At 41.4% G+C, this 19,886-nt stretch overlaps 2 protein-coding genes across 6 annotated transcripts in view; both read left to right on the forward strand.

Moving 5' to 3' along the window:
* Positions 1–5,715, forward strand: part of LOC120789373 (zinc finger protein 609-like) — a 79,410-nt gene extending 73,695 nt beyond the window's left edge. For both annotated transcript variants that reach the window (XM_040126045.1, XM_040126054.1), the window contains exons 7-8: positions 27–407; positions 2,365–5,715. In XM_040126045.1, coding sequence (XP_039981979.1) covers positions 27–407; positions 2,365–2,408 — 425 coding nt within the window. In that variant the 3' untranslated portion in view covers positions 2,409–5,715. The remainder of the gene's footprint in view (positions 1–26; positions 408–2,364) is intronic.
* A 1,807-nt stretch (positions 5,716–7,522) lies between these two features.
* The window catches only part of gramd2aa (GRAM domain containing 2Aa), a 30,528-nt gene continuing 18,164 nt past the window's right edge, over positions 7,523–19,886 (forward strand). Inside the window, exons 1-2 of one of the 4 annotated variants that reach the window (XM_040138789.1) lie at positions 7,523–7,718; positions 17,777–17,881. In XM_040138789.1, the coding sequence (XP_039994723.1) occupies positions 7,579–7,718; positions 17,777–17,881 (245 nt within the window). In that variant the 5' untranslated portion in view covers positions 7,523–7,578. Of the gene's footprint in view, positions 7,719–9,261; positions 9,337–10,068; positions 10,156–10,188; positions 10,445–17,776; positions 17,882–19,886 lie in introns of those variants that run through there. The other 3 variants (XM_040138761.1, XM_040138779.1, XM_040138771.1) reach the window with 3 other exon arrangements.

Consider the following 19,886-nt stretch of genomic DNA (forward strand, 5'->3'; position numbering starts at 1 on the left):
CGATCATTTTTCTTCATCGCTCCTAGGTTCTTACCTACCCGGAGGCTATCCTTTTTCTCCATATGGCAGTAAAATAGCTGGAGGTGAGGAAGGCAGCGACAAATCTCGTGCTAGCCCCACTGTCACCAAAACAGCAACAGACTCCAAAGCCCTGGATATCCTGCATCAGCACGCCAGCCAATACAAGAGCAAATCCCCCACAGTAGGCGACAAGCCACCCCACGACAGGGAGAGGGAGCAGGACAGAGGAGCTGCTGGGGACAGAGATCGTGAAAGGGAGCGTGAGAGGGAAAGAGAAAGAGACTTGGACCGGCCGCGCTCCTCCCCCTCCCAGCGCATCATGCCCTCTCACCACCCTCTGGGATACTCCCTGCTCCCAGGACAATATGACCTGTCCTATGCCACAGGTCAGTCCCATCTCTCCTGTTTGACATTGGATTCACTGCACTAAATATTTTTACCATTTTTACCTAATTAAGTACTAAACAAAACAGATTACTGCCAGTTACTTAAATAAAACAAGGTTCATAGTCCAGAATACTGGCAGATGACTACCAATCAGCCATCTAAATTCAGAACGAAAACTAGTAATTTTTCAGATAGCCATACATTTTCCAACTCGCCACAGAGCTTTCCTCGGCAGCCATAGTTGCCATTGCCAACAAGCAGCAGCCCCCTCGCTCTACCCACCACCACGGAGATGAGAACAGTAAGATCCCCTTCGCAGCAGAGACAGGCAAAAGACTGACAGTGAAACAAAACACAAGTCTACCGAGAAACATAGGTAAACTGAGAGCAGTGTTTGCAAATCTGACAAATGAGGGTAGCAGACACTCTTCTTCATATAAACAGTGCACATACTGTAGCTCTAGTTAAAAATACTTAAACAATGACTTATGAGTGCTGACACAGATGTAGAACATCCTGTAAAAATAAAACCTTTGTCCTGGTTTCATTTGATTTGAAGTGAAATGAACACACTGCTCTCCTCCTTCCTTACAACATTTATGTTGCAGACTCAGAGGCAGCAACCTGTAAAGAAAACGAATCCTGGCCAAACAAAACCCTTATTATGCTGCCCCAATCTGGTACAATATGCAGTGCGGCATTTAGCCCCTCAGCTCATCCATTCTAAGTGGGTCCTCTGAGGACAAGCGGATCACAGTGTTGATAAGAGACGTGGAATGAGCCTGCCAAGATACAAAGCCACTGCAGCCTGCACTGACATCTAGTGGGAGCTATTTTATATTACAACTGATAAATAAATGTACACTCAATTGCCAGTTTATTATGGCAGCTGAAACTAACGCAGTTAGTCCTGCAATAAATCCTCCCTTCATGAAGGTTACGATGATCAGTTTTTGTCGAATTTGTTTAAAGAGGTGTTCAACTGTGTGACTATTTTGTCGCTGCAGTTTGTGGTGCTGTTGAATTGTGTTTGTTTTACTAACAGGTGTTTCTGTTATTTTGTCCGCCCCATTTCTATCAATGAGGGTAGGCTAAATAACAGAAACACCTCTCTGTATAATGCAATACAGTTCAGCGGCACCACAAACTACATATTCCGTAAAGTGGAATCAGCACCTCTCTAAAACGGTTTCAACACAAACTGAACATTAAACCTTCATAAAGGAGGATTTATTGCAGGGCTGTTGTTTCACACTGCGTTAGTATTAACTAGGTGTACCTAATAAACTGGCAACTGAGTGTAGGGTGCGGGTGCAGCGTATTACGTATAAAAACATACCTCCAGTGGTGAAAGGAGTATTCGAATCCTTTACTTGGAAATACCAAAGAAAATATACTGCATTACAAGTAAAAGTCCTCTACTCAAACTTACACGTAAGTAAAAGTACATAAGTATTGTCAGCAAAACGTACATTAAGTATCATAAGTAAAAATACTCATTATGCAAAACGGACCCCTGCAGAGCGCTATATAATTGTACATATTATATAATTGTATAACTATTATGTATGCATTCATGTATAAACAGCATTTTAATGTTGTATAAAATGCATCATATTTTTCAAGCTGTTCATTTATTTTGTATGTAAAATCTTACGGTTCAAAGTAAATGTGGTTCTCAAAAAAATGTAATGAAGTAAAAACGGCAATTGTTCCCTCTGAAATGTGGTGAAGTACAATTATTAAATAACCTAAAATGGTACAAATACCTCAGTATTCTCCTTAAGTACAGGACTTGAGTACGTTCTTACGTTCCACCACTGCCTACCTCATGCAGAGAAGAGTCACAGAAGCATGTGAAGTATTTATTGATTCTTTTACTCCTCGTGTGTGTATTTTATATAAATGAATAAATAACATGGTAATAAACAAGCGTTTCCTTTGTATCTTTCACAGGGAAACCCGACCGCCACACCTCAACCCTGCAAAGATTCATGTGACTGGCTCACATGAGAAGAAGATCTCCTGGGTGTTACCTTTTAGACATCAGTTGAATGGTGTTTCTATCTATATTTTTATTTCCTCTGCCGAAAGGCTAGGCAGATTGTCGTTTTTTGTTTTTTTGTTTTCTTCCCCTACCCTCGTAAATGACCCCAAATTCTCCAAACCTTGGACTGTAACAGGACTGATAATAACCCAGGTTCAAAGCCATCACTCTGCCCCATTGCGCAGAGGAAACACCAACCCGCTGATTATCTAGTCTTTGCACTGTCAACAAATACAATGCAAAAAGAGACTATTGGACTGCCAGAACAGCTTTTTTGTTGTTGTTGTTTTTTCTTTTTCTTTTTTTTCCTTTGACTGCATTGTTTTTTGTCGCACGCAGAAAGAAATTGGCAGTGATTTTGGGGAGTTGGGTGGCTGATGGGAAAGGGGAGTCAAACTAAATTAAAGACTGACAAAAAAAAGTGAATCATACTGAAGTGATTCCAACTTTATGTCTTTGGCTTCTTGTATGCCGTGAAACAACAGTATATCCTTAACTTGACAAATGTTTGGCTATATTTTGTGGGGAGAGGGAATATGGCAACAGCTGCTTTCTTCAGAGACTTAAGAGCCTGAGACTGAAGTTTTTCATTTTCCATCGTCATTGTTAATTCCCATCCTCTTTGAACCCTCAGTTCTTGTTTCAGGGATGATGTCGTCATGTTTTGCGAAGGGACCGCATACACCTCAGTGGAGAATAAACACTATTCACCTTTTCTTTTCTCGGTAATATTTTCGTTCTACTCCATATCATTGTGTTCATCTTTGTATGTGTCTGATGCTGGTATTAGTCCTGTTCCTCCTCTCAATGAAAAGGTCACATCTGCTCACTCAAATGGTGAAGCCACATTAGCAAGCGATGAATTCACGGGGCATTGTCATCACTGCATTAGGCCACTTGTGGGGGCTTTGGTGTTTTTTACTGTAAGAATGTGCTTCATTCAGCTCCTCGAGTTTGATTCTTTTCTGTAAACAATGTGAAAATTTCACTCTACTCATGTATTTTTCTGCTGTAATATAGACTTTTAGCCTACTTTTGTGTGCATAAATGTTTATATTTATCCCAGCACGCAACTGTTAAAGAGCTGTCACTGTTAAATAGCTTTAGGCCTTCACAGAGTTTAACATTTTGTGCTCAGATCGTTGCTGTTGCAGATTCCCCAGACATCTCGATGTGCTTCTTCTTTGCCCCAGCTTTGTTTGTCTTGCTGCAGATTCCTTTTTCTTTTTTTTTCTTTTTTTTTATTATATTATTAACTTCTTCAACGAATCACAAGCTTGGTGTAGTCACCATTCATCTCAACATGCAGTGTGCGATTAGACTGGTTCCAGACCTGTGAATCGCTGTCCACATCTCTGATCTTTTGCAGCGATTCAATGGCATCTCAAACTGACATTTCAGTCAGATTAGGAGAAGGCTTAATGGTAGATCATTCTGATTTTGTGGCTATTGTGCGCTGTCAAAAGGCTAAAAATTTCTCTTGGTACCTCGCTTGCTTGTGTGACTTCACCATAACACACACTCACCTCAGAAAATTGTTAGCATGGCTTTACTGCCAGCGGCTAGCTTTCCAAAACTGGGCCAGTGAGTCTGATACCTCAGACGCCAGTTTGCTTTGTTCAGTCGCTGCCTGTGCTGTAAGGTCAACTGCTGGCACGTTAAACAAAAGTGCATGAAATGACCCAAAAAACTCTGCTGTTAGTATTACAGAACAAACACGAACCAATCAAATGCCGACGAGGAACTCCCATTAAAAAGGAAGGGTGAGCCAGTGGAAACCTTGGAGAAAGAGCCGCCATGGTAAAACGAGTGAAATGGGACCTGGATCACGCACACTTGACTGAAGTAGGAGGGCTCAGAGTTTCCCAATCAGCTGAAAAGAAGCACGTCGCTCTAGGCTTCCCTTTGGATCTCAAACTTGCGGGTGCCACTCTTGTAAAATTAAACCAAGTCTGGTTAACTTTAAATCTACACAAAGAGCGACTGTCAACACGGCCTGTTCTACCAGAGGTCCCTCTCGGCTTTAAATTACAGTTATCTTGTACCTCAGGGGTTGTAAGTGAAACTCTATCCATACGCTACTTGCATCGATTTGGGAGGGCGTGAGAGAAGCACATTTTCTGCTCTGAGCTGGGTGTGCTGTAGTGGATCAGAAATGACAAATTGGCTCAGGATAGGGAATTGTTAAAGGCTTAATGCCATAAAAATGCTGTTGTGGGTCGGGAACAGTCCTTACATTCCTCTAGAGCATTATAATGAGAGTAGAATATTGACCGTGTTGTCATTAAATATAATTTTATTAATTTTGGTTTTACAACCACTCTTAATGTCCCCATTCTTGTAGGTTTTTTTTTTTTTTCCCCCCCTCCATTTAACACTATGTGATCCAGTCCATAAGCCACCAGTTGCTCATATCTAACACCCTCTGGAGTTGGATGTTATCTGTTTGTTGAGACACTACTCACGATCGTGAAACTGCAGCTCTTCATTTTAGGTTTCTTGGACATTCCAAGTAAATAATTTGCCAGTTTCTCGTCCCACGAATTTCGCCAGATGATTTCTCTTTCGTCTTTTTACGCATTTTAAAGAAGAATGGCTGACATGAATAAGATGAATGTGGTGGTGTTTGACTTGTACTTAATCTGTATGGGTAATCTAGGCAGCTGTGATGTTGTCATTAAAAGTCGTGGGTTTTAGTACCAGCAGACTGCATACATATAGTTTTATCAGACAATGGTTGTGACAAGTGCATTTGTTCTCTCTCTGAGAGTAGTAATGTTATCTCGGTAGTAAGCAAAGCCCAGTGAAACTCATTTATACTGAAGTGTATGAAAAGCCAGAAAAGTGATGTTTGCTATCAACATATTGGAAAGTGCTTGGCTCTTGTATTTTGCAGGACTGTATTTGTTTCATGGTGAAGAGTATATTTATTGGCCAGCAGTTGTCTCAATTGGTGCCTAGTTGAACATTCTTCTGTGAAAACACAGAGACACTTGCTCGTTTGTCCTTTCCTGACCCACCTACTGTCACGCAAACCCCCCCCCCCCTCCTCCCCTCCCCCAGAGTACCAGTATTGGTGCTTGCAAGGATGTTTACAATGTCTTCATTTTCTTTCTGTGTGAGAAATTCAAAACTCTTCCCCCCTCTCCTCCTTTCTCCCTCCCTTCAGGAGTTTGTGTAAAGTGTACATTACCATGGTTCTTTTTTATACAATACTCTGTAACTTGCCTTTGTAAATTTGGGCTGGAAAAAAATAAATCTTTTTATGAGACTATCTGTCCTGGGAACTGCTCAATGGCTCCTGCTCCGTCAGTGCTGCGGGGTCAAGATAATAACACTGTTAAATTATCCTCCTCCTCCTCCCTTCAAGAGCTCTACCATGAAAATTAACTACTGTTTTTACTATTCGGCATTCCAGCATGGGTGTGCAGGTGTCGTCTTCCACTTAATATTTGTCAAGAACAAAAGGTCAAAGTCATCATGGAGCAACGATTTCAAATTTTATTTTAAATAGCGACGACTTTGCCGTTTGTAAAGTTTGTAAAGTTTGTAAAGTCTGAGTGGTTAGCGTTGCTCGCTCGATCGTCTTTTTCATCTATATTTTTATCATTAATTTATACAGTATACAAAAAACGTCAGCAGAATACAGTAAGTATGAGTCCGAAATCGCTATTTAATTGACATTCCTTTCCCGGAGAAGTTAATGCTAGAAACACAGCTTAAGATGTGGAAAGTGCACTGTGGGTTTTGGCCACAGGAGAGCCTGTGCCTCTAAAGCGGCCCTGGTCGGTCCTGACTCGATGAAATGTCTCAGGGAGTTTAATTGCTAAGTCACTCTACTTCAGGAGTTTAGCATAATACATATGTCTTCCTAGACAATATACAGCCTCTGCTGCTAAGGAAACATTTGCATATCTCTGCATGAGAGAGTATGTAGCGCCGAAACCACAGGTTGGTGAACAGAAAACAGAATTGATTTGATCATCAACTGATCACTGAAATCCCCCCCGACACCCCTCGAAAAAAATGTTTTTTTTTCTGCCGATTGTTATTTCACTTGGGTGTCGGAGCTTCACTGAACCGAAGGGTGTAAAGTATTATGCAGAGTTTGACGCCGGAGGGCTGTTTTCACATTCAACCCGCTGAAGGGGGAACGTTCCTCTGTGCTCACGTTAAACGCGAGTTTAACACGAGTTTAACACCAGCAAGAGTTTGTGCCATTCGTCGTTCCAGGGCTCTGGAGTTTTCAATTAGGGAGAAGGAGCTGGTGTAATTCTGAGAATTTGCAAGTATTTGCTGAGTATCCGATGTGTTATTTTACGTCTTGAAACATGTCGGGGGTGATCTTTAATTCCGTGATCCTGCAAAAATGTCCCTAACATTTGCTGGTTCAAGTTTCACAAGCTTTTTTAAAGCTCTGTATAACTTTAACTTAATACTGTGTCTTTGAGTTTTTCGACTGTTGATCAGACCAATTAAGCAATTTCAAGATTACCTTAGGCACTTGAAAATAATGGAGAGCATTTTTCACTAACTAACACATGACTATTTCTAGACGGTGAAAGACTGAAAAAATAAAATGATGATTGGTCGCAGCCCTGGCAGTACGTCCGGCCAGCTGTCAACAGTTCATCAGTCAACGTACACGCCGCTTACACCGCGTCCGCCTCCGCCGGGGCATTCACTTCTATCGGGCAGCTAGGGTATTTTTAACTGCCCCCAATGCTCCTGAACCCAGAGCGCGCTCTGTGCATTAGCATAATGCAACATCACTGTCAGGGAGTGATTATGCTGGGGATGATTTTGTTGAGTGTAAATGTGAAATCTGATTATCCTCTCTGCTCTCTCAGCTCTGCAGAGGGAGGAGGGCCGGGGAGAGAGAGAGAGAGAGAGACAGAGCGAGACAGACAGCGAGAGAGAGAGAGAGAGAGAGAGAGGATGAGGTTGGCTGGAGGATAGATTCAGAAGGAAGGAGGGGTTAAGATAGCAATGTGCTGAGCCAGTGGCTTTTCCACAGAGCAGCTGGCTGGCATCAGGACAGGCCACTCAGAGGACGGATACCTTGAGGACGGCTCTCCTCCGCTCGCCGCCGGACACTGAGGTCGACTACCCAGGAGGTGTTCATGGGATGCACTATCTACGCAGCCAGCCCTAAGGCCCTGCCCGCGGACGAGGCCCCAGGCCAGGACAGATACTATCAGCTTCCCAGGTACCGCCAGCCTCATGGTAACTGCAGTCAGAGGATAGCAGCCAGCAGAGCCAGGTCAGTCCACAGCACGCAGGGAGAACACCGAAGGTGCTGAATGCTTGGTGCGCGTGTCATGAGTTACTCTGAGAAGGTGTGTCCAGGTAAGAGCGACCGATGCTTAGTTAGGGGCCTATCACAGGAGGAGTAGATGGGGAGAATGTGAGTTAGGTGTGGATTGTGCAAACTCGAATATCAGGAGGACGTCCCCCGTGTCTGTTTGTTTTTAAATTCAGTGTGTATATATCTAGAAAAACAAGACTTGAAATTGAAAAAAAAAAAAAAGCCAGAAATTGAAATCCCAAAACTAAGACAGAAGTATGCAAAGAGATATTTTGCACGTATCAGTAGAGAGCATTTTGCAAGTGCAATCTACTGATTTTATTTTTTTTTTAAATTATTATTATGGTTGTATTCTATACAGTAACAGTTGGGACATCCAGTTCGAGAGCTTTAAGTGTTTTTGCTTCTGGGGCAGGCCAAAATAAACACTCTGAAAAATGAGTGACAAAACGAAGGTGGAGTCAGCGAAGGGATTCAACTCGCACCGCCAAGGTGGGTCGTGCTGGGTTAGCATGCCCGCTAGCAGCGCTCGCCGTCTGCGTGTGGCGTATTTTCTTCGTCAGCAGTTCCGGACCATTTTGTGACGATTTCCCAGAGTTGAATGTTTTTTTGCTGTTTGTTGCACCTGCAGTTCGGACTCAGGCCGTCCCGCCTGTGATTGGAACCACAAACTCTGTGATTCCTAACGGACGTGTGCTGTGAACCTCATGGTACCGACCTTTGCAGCAGTGTTTGGTGTGCGATTCGGTTACGCGACAGTTTGTACTCACTGGGGGGTTGTTTACAATATTTTTCTGGCACCATGTGCAAACTGAAGCTCGTCCCGACTCTTAACAGACTGCTTTCAAAATTGCCTCTGTCTCTAAACCCGAGAGGCTGAACTGTCTTTAACGTGACTGTTTGGAAAGTGGCTACATTGTTTTAGCCGTGCACTGAGATTTCTTGGTTACAATGTGTGAGTGAATCTCTTTGTGCTTTTTAGACAGTGTTCAGTTCTTTTTTTTTTTTTTTCATCTTTGGTTGCGCACAAAGTTTCTTTCTTCTACTTTCTGTTAGCCTATAATATGTAGTACATAATAATATAACCATCGCGTGTTACATGAGCCCAACTTTATGTTTGACGGTTGCTCCTTTACTATAGACTAAACCAGGGGAATTCAGTTTATATTGTTATGAAACAGTGGCAGGAGCCGGTTTTGCATTTGAGAAATTGTTACTAGTCATTTCTGCATTTTTACTTCAACGATTTAATGCCAATACAACAGTTATGAGACTAATCCTCCAATGCTTTTCACAGATATTAACTTACTCCCTTAAGAAGTTGACCTTGTCACACAAATCTGTTTTCAGTTTGGGTTTTTTTTTTTTTTTTTTTTCCTTCAGGCGTTTCTTCTAATATTTGCTGCAATTGAGTATTGAATCATTTGACCTTCTTTTTGGCCTCAAACATTATTTAAAAGGAGAAGTTCAGTTGGGGAAATGTCTCTTTGGTCGAACTCCTAACAACTCGCAGACATGCGAAACATGACGAGGAGCCACAATCAGTCTCGGTGATGGGTCTCCGGCTGAAGAGGTGGGGAAACAGCGGTTTAATGTTTAACGATGTGCTGTACGGGTTTACTGTGGGTTTACTGTGGGTTTACTGTGCGGATCGGGATTTTTCCCGATCCGCACAGTAAATCTGCAACAGCAGCTGTCATATAAACACAGTGGCGGGAAAAGGTGTGATATCCCTCTGTCTGAAATGTGATGGCGCAGAGGCGTAAAGCGGCAGGAGAACTTTTTGGGTCGAGTACTGCTGGTCTCATTTTTCACAGTGCCTTGCATGTGCACTAATAAGGGTGTTACATGCTTTTTTTTTTTATTTATTTTTTTAAATGTAAAATCTGAATCTGCAGAGTAACCAGGGAGAATTGCTGTGATGCAAATGAAGCGGAGGGAGACGCAGAAAGGAGCAGAGAGCTGAAATACTCGAGTGGAGTACCTCAGGACAGTAGTCGAGTAAATGTAATTAGTTACCTTGCACCGGCGCAAGTACTGAGACGTTGCCTTAATTTTAGATGTCAGTTTGTTCTTTGGTTGTTTTTGTTTTTGTTTGTTTTTTATGACACTTTTAGAGATAAAGAAATGCGCTGAATCCTCTACCTGATGCGTTACATGGCCTGTAAACATGTACACACACCACCGCAGAACGAGCCCTGGCTCTGAGCAGCCTCGCAGCGTTTTCGGGGGGCTCGTTCGTCTTGTCTCTCGCGTCTTTTCGTCCTGTCCTCTGCGGCAGACGTAATTCGCGAGCAGCCGCTGGCTCGCCCCGGGAGGCTGCGGGGAGAACGTCGCCGCCGCCGCTGTAATCCCCCCCGGCAGCGTGCACACAGCCCGCACTGGGCTATAGGTAAGCTCAACCCACCTCTCCACAGCCGCACACGCGGGCGACGAGGTTGCAGCTCCGTCGGCGCGACTCTCTGCTTCGGCGTTCGTGATTTGTCTCGAGCTTTTTTTCCCCCCCTTTGCTTTTTCTTTTTTTTTTTTCTTTTGCGATGTTTTTCGCGGACGACGAGCGTAAAATGGTTCCGCGGAGAAATGCAGCTCGGCCCTGAGGAGATCCCCGCGGAGCCACAAGAGGCCACGAAACAGCGGAGAGAGTAGCGGCGGCGTTGGCGGCGGCGCCGCGTGAGGCTCAGGTAGGAGACGTCAGCCGCGCGTCAAGGTAGCGAGTTGGAAGAGTGGCGCTTCCGGTCGAGGTTTCAAAGTAAGAGCGCCAGCGACGACCCCTGGGTATCACCGAGCAGGATAGGCGTGAAAATAGTATTGGGGTTTTTTGTGTGTTGTTTTTTGTTTTTTTAATGTCAGTGGGAATTGATGTCGATTGACTGGAGCTGAATCGATCGGCCAGTTGATCAATTAGTCAGCTGACTGAAAAATTGACCGGCAACAATTTCATAATCGATTAGTGGCGGTGAGTCATTTTTAAGCGAAATTCCCGAGGTTCAGCTTCTCAAATGTGAATATTTGCTGGTTTATTTTGTCTTTTTTTTTTATTAAAATGGATTTCTTTGGGTTTTACACTGTTGTTCAGACAAAACAAGACATTACTATAAATATTAAGATGTTGATGGTCAGCTACTCTTGTAAAGAAGAAGTGCTGTGTGGTGAATGAACACAAAGATCAAGTAAGGACGCGCAAAAAAAAAACTGAAGATGGCAGCACATTTAGTTCCGATAATTTTACTATATGAACGACATTTCAGCCATACCTGGTCCTGCCTGCAGCAAAATTCAATGCTAGTGTAATATCTTCAGTTTTATGCAGCTCTACCAGCAACACAGTCAACCCATATGTTATGGTTTCAGTTAAAACCTGAAACCTAGTGTAGAATATTTGTCAGTAATGAATTATACCAGAGTGGAGTTGTACAAATTTCTCTCATTGGCCATTTCATTGTATGTGAAGCGTGACTCAACATGGACCCTTTTTTTTTTGTACTGCCCCTTGTTGCACTATCTCCATAAATTATTCAGAAAGTGAATAATTTTCCCCTTTCAACTTTGAAGCATCGCTTCTGTTTCCGATTTGAAGCTGGCTTCTCTTGACAAACCTGACGCTGTCTCTGCTTCTGACAATAAGAGGCATATTCAAAAGGGCCAGTGCTATAGATGCATACACGTTTCAGGAACAAAATGGATATGTAGCCAAGTTTACAATAGTCAAATGTAATGACTTTTGCCCAGTATTGCTTTTCGTCAGTTACAAGACAGTAGCCTTCGGTCAGTAACGTTACTTAAAATAAACTTAAACCTTTTGGATTTGACGCTAAAGAGTCATTATTGTGCTCCACGTAGTCTTCAGTAAGAAGAACATTTGGAGCCTTGTGCTGGCTTGAAAACATACATCTGTCCTCCAAGGCGGTTTTAGGTACTTTGCACAATGGGGAGGTTATTTCAGGAGGTCCCAAGCAGAGTATCTCAGAGTCTAAAGGTCGTGCTTCTGTTGCAGTTTCATAGACTGTCTGTGTGTGTGAAAGACCGAATGACATTAATAAACAACAATTAGGAAAATCCAGGGATGACAGCTTAATTGTTCTCTCATAACAAGACAAACCCACCTAAAGCTTTTTAGTCAAATTAAACCTTTGCCTTTACACACCCACTGTAAACAAAGCAGCATACATTGCTTACAAAGCTGTGTCCTTGCTGTCTTTCTGGGGACCTGTCCTTAAGGTGTGTAGGCTCGACAGTCCTGTACAAAGCAAAGCCACTGGCTGTTAGTGACCATGCCTGGGTTACTGAAGACTCGTCTCAGTTTTTTTCAGGGTTTAGTCTGTTTGTCTCTATGTGGATACTCCATTAAACTGACACAAGTGCACCTGTGATCAACGAGGGACAACGAGGCAGAGCAGGTTTTAAGTGATAGCGTCGGTAGCTTGTACTGTATGTGTACACAGAGTTGGAGGCATCACACTTTTAACTGATTCTAGAACAGTGTAGCCTGAAAAAATGGACCTGACTTTAGGTTGTCACAAGAACAATGACTTAGTGGCGAAGGGCTTCAGCGAATGAACGACCGCGCTCAGAGAGAGCGCAGTGATTTGTCCAGCAACAATCCCCAGTGGCCAGCGGCCTTAACAAGATTAGAGTTTATTGGATTGGAGGATGTCTTGTGACGACACAAAATGTTTGTCTCCAGAGACAAAGACGGATGTGGAGGAGGAGAGAAAGAAAAGTTCGACCTGAGCAGAACAGATCCAGCAGAAGGGCCATCACTGCAGTACACTTGCAGTTTAACACACCGACCTCTCTGTTCTAATGTACACCCACTGTTTACCTGTTTGTTTTGGAAAACAGTGTCAGTGCTACCATGGTGTGTCACACCGGGTCATACATGTATTGTATGCATTGTGTTGCGGAAAATGCATGGGCATCTGTGTTAGGACTGTTAAGTTGAGCTGGTGCTGCTGCTGAAAAACAAATGAATGAACATTTTCTGTTTATTGATATAGAGTAAAGCTGTGAGCATTAGACCACTGCCGGTACCACAACCCAAGTTTTTCTTCTCCTGCTACACTGGCTCCTTGTTGCAGCTCATTTTTCTTAAAATCTCAAATTAATTTCTCCATTTCCTCTATAATTAATAACAAACTGGGTAGGCCTTTCCTGGATATATCCTGGGAATTTACAGATAATTACCAGCTAATTTTTGGGAAATCACGTGGAAAGTTTTCAAGGAAATTAGCTTGAAAATACAGAATCCGTAAGATAAAGTGTTACCTCAACATTTATTTTTAAGACCATTATTTTTAGCGGATATTTTTCATACAAGGTGCATATTCCTATATTAATTGGTGTTTAATGAATGTATGTCACGGCAAATCTGGGGCCATGTACTGTTTCAGGAACTAGGTTTACACGAAGGAGGAGAGAGGGAGGAATGGGAGGTTAATGGGGCCCCAAGAGGGTCAATACGGCCATGCTGCCCCGTCGCTCCATGGACCCTGTGTTCGCTCGTCTTAGTCAAGACTCCCCTCTGTTCTGGACTCCGAGTGGTGGAATGAACTCCGGCCAGAGATGAAGGTTTCCCTGTGAACTCAGAATTATTACTTCGCTGGAATATATCACCCCCTTTTTTTGGATGATATAGTATATTTGTAGTAGAACAAAAAGTCCACCATCTTTGTGCTGAAAAAGATAAATTAATTGCCAGCCATTTATTTATTAGGTTTATTTATAAGTTGTTCCTCACGCAGTGGCAGGGAAGGAATATCAATCACATGCAGCCATTTTGTTGTGTAATTTCACAAGCAAACAGTGGTTTAAAATCTCCCCACAGGTACTTTTCCCAGGAAATAGGAGCACATTTTGGCAAGAGTTGAGGGTTAAATTTTTGGTATTCAACTCAAAATTTTAAGGGGACACCCACAGGTCAATCTGTTCGCTCATTGACTATGAGATCTAACAATCTCTTCCCTCAGATAAACTTGGTTACATGTATAACTTTCAAATCAAATTTCCAAATCAGAAGCAATGTCTTGCGCTAACTAAATCATTCAGAATGAAATATAATCAGGCTAAAAAAAAAAAGGAGGTTGTTTGTCCATTAATACTGCGAGGGAGCTCATCTGGCTGCTTCTTGGATGTATTTCTGGCAGCCGCCGACATTGAGCATACTGCAAGAGCATCCCGCTGCTTATTTACCACAGAAACTTGTCGGGTTCTGTCTCAGTCTTACTCTCCCGGCTAACATGAACAAGAAAACCCAAGTCGGAGTTTCAAGTGCGGACAAAAACGTGCTGGCAGACATGTTAATAGAGCCAGATGACTGAGAGAAAATTGCAGGTTGTGGTGTAGGTGAGGCAACAATTATTGTTAATTTTTTGATATGTTTTCCAGTCACAGGAAACCCACACAGACTAAATAAGACCCAATTTAGATGACTGAAACATCCTCATGGCCAAACTCGCGGTGATAAAATGAGAATGTTTATCCCGAGGCTGTTTGTGTCATTGACTGTGTGATCAGGGCTGGTATGCTTCCCAGCTGTCAGGTAAAAGGTCATGAAGAGTTTGTTTGTTTTTGTTTTTTTTTTGTCTTCCTAAACTAAAAATAAGGTGACCGACTGTCCACAGTTTCATGCGAGTTTTGTCTCTGCAAGTTGGTTTTAAATATGAAAGTGAACAAATAGCTGTCTGGAAGGCAGGATCCCAATCACAGGACTTTTGCTCTGCTTTTGAAAATGGGCAGCAGCAATCTAAAATTTTTGATTAATGGTCTAACACCAGCAAAATCAATGGCATGGCTCTTGGAAAATGTTCATTCCCCACATGCAATAAAGACCAGAGTGAAAAGATGTTAAGCCAGAGCACAGTTCAGTGGCTGGTTGCAAGAAAACTCCTTATGTTTTCTATTTACGAATTAATTGTAGATTAACATTTCCACTGTCGTAAAAATATATTTGAAAGTTTACATCTAGCCCATTCATAAATTCAATCAGGATTTTTTTTTTTTTTTTTTTTTTAAATACACAATCTGAAGTGAAGTATTTTCTACTATCTCAATAAGGGCACTTTTAGTGATTTTTGTGCAAATTAGCATAAGTACAGTTTTTAAGGGATATCTTTTCTCCATATCACCACCCAGTGATCTATAGGATCTTATTACAATACTCCAACCCAACCCTTTCCTTTCAAAGAGTAGTCGAGCATAACTACAAGCCCCCCCTTGAACATTGTTTTCAAGTGAACTGCAGATGTACCACAGCCCCTTCATTTTGCCCTTAGGCCCATATCTAGGATCAGATACTCCTCCTAAATCCCTTAACCTCAGGCTTAAGGTGAAAAAGACCTCACAAACACTTATCTTATCTATTACAACAGGCCCTGCAAATCCCATTCAACTCTCTGTGATCACACAGAACCAGTCAGATGTAACCTTTAGCACCAGGAAGCCCCTGTTGTTTAAACAGGTCAGTGGCTGACGTAAAGCTTCTGGCTAATTAGAGATAATACATTGGAAACTGCATGCAGGAGCCTATTTCCATCAGCACCTGTAATTATACCAGAACAGGTGGTAACGACTTCCCCTCTCCCAGAGGAAAATGCGGCACAGGGCAGGTGTGTGTTTGTGTTTGCATTTTAAAAAGAAAGAAATGAAATGTGATGTGCAGGTGAAAGGAAGAAACATAATAGATGGTTTGAAACTTTCCAGTGCTCATGCGGTAGTATGACAACACTGAAAGCATTTAAAGGGTAATACCGGCTTTTTTCTTCTTAGTTATCACCTAGATCAGTGATTCCCAACCAGGGCTACTGAACCCCTGGAGGTACCTCTGCAGTTGCCAGGGATTACAGGGAAGATTGTGTACTACTCATTTGAAAACATAAATTAGGATTTGATTAAAATGGTGTATACAGCATTTTTATGTTAAAGAAGAAAATAAACAGAAAATAGGATCATAAACGCTGATCTTGTTATGTTTATGATAATGAGAAACTATCAGCTATGATGTCAGCTGTGATAGGCTGACTACACAGTAGCTACATTTACCAACCTGATTGTTGTAGACACCATGTGTTGAAATTGAGAGTGTGTGAAAAATAGTTATCAAGCGAGAAGGTTAAACGGTTAACTACAAGTACTGAATAAATTACATTACGTGATAAATGCAATTGTTAGCTAAAAGTAATGAATGGTTTAAATAGTTGGCTAACCAGGGTTTAAAAAAAAGCAGGAAGTTAAAAGTAATGGATAAACAGTTGACACAGTTACCTAAGTAATGATTGGTTGAAATAGTTTATTAACCAACTGTCTATGGTTTAAATAGACAGTTAAAAGTATTGCATGATATAGTAAGTTAAAATTCATGGATAAATATAGCTAGCTAAAACTAATGGACACACCATTAACATTGTCAGTTACAAGTAAGGGATAAACTTGACATAGTTATGTCAAAGTACTGGATAAACAGTTAAAATTAATAGCTAAGCGTAATGGATAACCAGTTGAATTAGCTAGTTAGCTAAAGGTAACAAAGTTGACATAGCTAAAAGTAAAGGGCAACCATTTAAAATCGTTAGCTAACAGTAATGGATAAAACAGTTGATCAGTTAGCTACAAGTAATGGTTAAATGGTTGAAATAGGTAACTAATAGTTTAAAGTACTGGATAAACAATTGAACTATGGATGAAAGTAATGGATAAATTGTTAAAATAGTTCAAAGTAATGGATTAATGTTTGATATACTGTGACATAGTCCAACAGTAATGGCTAAAGATAAAATTGTTACCTAAAATTAGTGAATAAACAATTGAAACAGTGAGCTAACAGTAAGGGATAGACACAACATTGTTTGTTAAAACTAAACAATTGAAATAGTTAATTGAAAGTAGTGGATAAACAGTAGTTTGCTAAAAGTAATGGATTAGTTGGTACATAAAAGTAATGGATATACGATAAAAATTGTTAAGAAGTAAAGGATAACAGTTCAAACAGCTAAGTGTAATGGATAAGCAGTTGAAATAGCTAGGTAACAGTAATGAATAATATCAATGACTGAAACACTGACAATTCACTTTTATGGAAAAAAATATTGTAACAATCAATTGTGTTAAATAACATATGTTTTAAAATTCATTCAATAGACCACATTCAGAACATAACAGGTGGTGTTGGTTATGGGGTACTTGAGCTCATGTGTGGGGTACAGCAAACAAAAAGTTTATCTGGTCTAGTCGAGGGATCTACATCACATCTGCTTTTCCATTGCTTTTAAGGTCTCATTGTAGATGGAGATTGCAAGGCTTTTTTTTCCCCTCCCACAAGAAGTCATTTGCTGCCATATCAAACTATATGCAAAACGGTGTCAGCAAGCCCTAAAAATGACCTGAGCCACATAATCTATCACAGTAAACATGAAGCTGTAATTCGGTTCCGTCGGATTTTCAGCTGAATTGCTCTCCTTCGCTGAGCCTGAGTTTAGTGTTTTTCATTTCAATGTGTGTATATTATACTTTGCCCTACCCATTGTCGATCACCGACCACAGGAAGAACTGTAAGTCTCTGCCTGAAAGCATGTCACCTTACGCAAGAGACATTTGGTGCTGAAAAGTTTATCCCGAGACTTATTTACAAATGTTTGACTCAGCTCAAAGCAGCACCTCAGGTCAGCCATCTGCACAACCTCCGAGGTGCTCTATTTCTTTGTGGACATCTGGGTGAGTGCAGACATTGACCCCCTTTACACAAGTGCAAGAACACATCTTCATTTTGCTGCGTAGAGATTTTTAATATAGTGTAAACCAGCAGAATCAGGTTTTGAATGTTGCATCACCTCTGTGTTTATTTTGAAGACAGAGTCCACTTGTTTGCCTCATAAAGTTTTTGGGAAGAGCTCTATTTTAAGCCAAACCTGGAGACAAACACTAATATCTTTTTTTTTTTTTTTTTTTTTTTACAAGTGTACATGAAAGTCCAGCGGAGAGGTGCCTTGTGTTAACATAGAGCTTTGTGTTTGTGTATTCAGGGCGAGGAGCATGACTGAGCAGCAGGAGCAGAGCGAAGAAACAGGCCTGCTCTCAACTCAGGGCCTGGACCCCTCCAAGGACGACGACACACACGGCCACTTCAGGCAACTCTCGCACACACAAACACACACTTCTCTGCAACACTTGCTGTCTTTCCAGGCCCTTTTCCCCCCACACCATCTGTATCCTGTGCATGGTCATGGGTTACAGCCCGAGGAGATTTATTTTCACAGCACTTATTTTGTGCTTTTATTTCAGCTGCATCTGATGTCAAACAATGGTCAAATGTGCGCATGCACACAAAGAGACCGCAAAGGTCATTTTTTTCTTTTCTCCCAAAGGCTTAGGGCGAAAATATATATGTTTGGAATATTTAAACCGCTGGAGTTATACTAGTGTTTTAATCCATTTCAACAGATTTTTTTTGTGCAAAGTATTCATATGCACAATGTCTGTGTATGTCTGCAGACAGAATGCGTGCGTGTATGCTTGTGTGTTATATAAGAAGGATTCGAGGCATGAGCAATGTAATCCTGGGAATCTGTCCTGGGATGGGATTTAGCACTGAAGCATGGTGTGTGCTGGTAGACCCAGTGAATGGGAGGGACTTGAATGCTGATTTATCCCCTCCCAGTGTCTAATTCACCTGAACACTCCTCTAGTGCTGCATGCAAAAATTCAGGTTGTAAATATTTGTTTACTAGCTCAGAACACGCTGACACATACACACAACCACCACATATCATTGGCTTAGAAAGTTGTTATGGCTCTTGAGTTAGCAAACAATTGACCATTTACACATCCACGACACACAAAGCAACATTAACATTAATTCTGAAACATGTCTCTGGCCAGCTGATGCGTGTAAGTCTAATATTCACTCTCCTTTTAGCTCAGCTTTGGTCTCCACTAACTTATATTCACTTTATTTACCTTTGTCTGTCTGCTGTTTGGTGCCAGTAGCGTACAGGTATCAAAGAGGTTTTGTTAGAAACAGCTGTCTATGGATGATAATCAGAGGGGCTGAGACTCGAGCATAAATTAAATGTCTGATAAAACCAAAACTATGAGCTAAAAGAGGCTGAAAAAGCTAGAGCTTAAGGGTTAGGTGTTCATTCCCTGTGGGTTTGTCACTACAAGCGACCCCTTTCACATTACACATCATTTCATTCAGTGTTCATATAAAGTGAGTGCAGTTTGAAAGACTGACAGAAACACTATGTGAGTTTCAAGTTTCTCTCACAAACACTATACTTAAGTATTTGTGTTAACTCACACAGAATAACAACAAAATATTGCTGTTTTTTGAAACCACTTTTTATCAATTCAGCTGTCTAAAAGTGCATTTTTATAGCATCCATTATCCAGTGTAATGTTTGCAGGATATTTGTCATAATCAACTTTCTCATGTTAAAAAAGAAACATCAAAATTATTGCACACTTAAGCTTTTCTTGACTTTGTTGTGCATTCTTTACTTTTTTTCCCAGTGACTTTATGTCAAACATTTAGGCTATAAGCACACAAAGTTTCCTCAGAAAATGTTCCATCCCCATCACCATGTTTTTGCAGCTCGTATAAAAGCTTTCAAATATCTGACAAGTTCCTCCAATCAGTTCGTGCAACGTAACCCAAGCGGGATGTAACCACACTTTATGTGATTACATCCCGGTTATGTAGCATGTAGTAGTTACTGTATTATCGGTCCAAAGGGCCAGGATTCTCCAGAATTTCCTCACTTACAGTGTTTGGGTTGCTACTGAACTTTCGGGTACCCATATTTGACCGTAAAACCTTGGACAATGCTTCGAAAGATTAACATTTCAGGCTTTTCCTTATATCCGTGAAAAGATAGCTCTGTTAACTTTTGTAGTTTAAGGCTGCTCACCGAGGTGCTCACTCAGTATGTGTCGGTTGGCTGTACAAACAAAATACCAACAGACATGGAGGTGATAAAAAAATGACTTCATTGTCACATTTGCATGAACTGTTTTTTTGTGTCAAAAGAGAACTCTGATCCATGAATATGAACCCTTTCGCTCATCATTCCTATCTTTCTCATAGCCTCATAGTGAGTCTACCCACTTCTCACAGTACTCTCAGTCCCAATT

Source organism: Xiphias gladius, chromosome 1 (genome assembly GCF_016859285.1).
Source record: "Xiphias gladius isolate SHS-SW01 ecotype Sanya breed wild chromosome 1, ASM1685928v1, whole genome shotgun sequence".
In the NCBI taxonomy this organism is placed as follows: Eukaryota; Metazoa; Chordata; class Actinopteri; order Istiophoriformes; family Xiphiidae; genus Xiphias; species Xiphias gladius.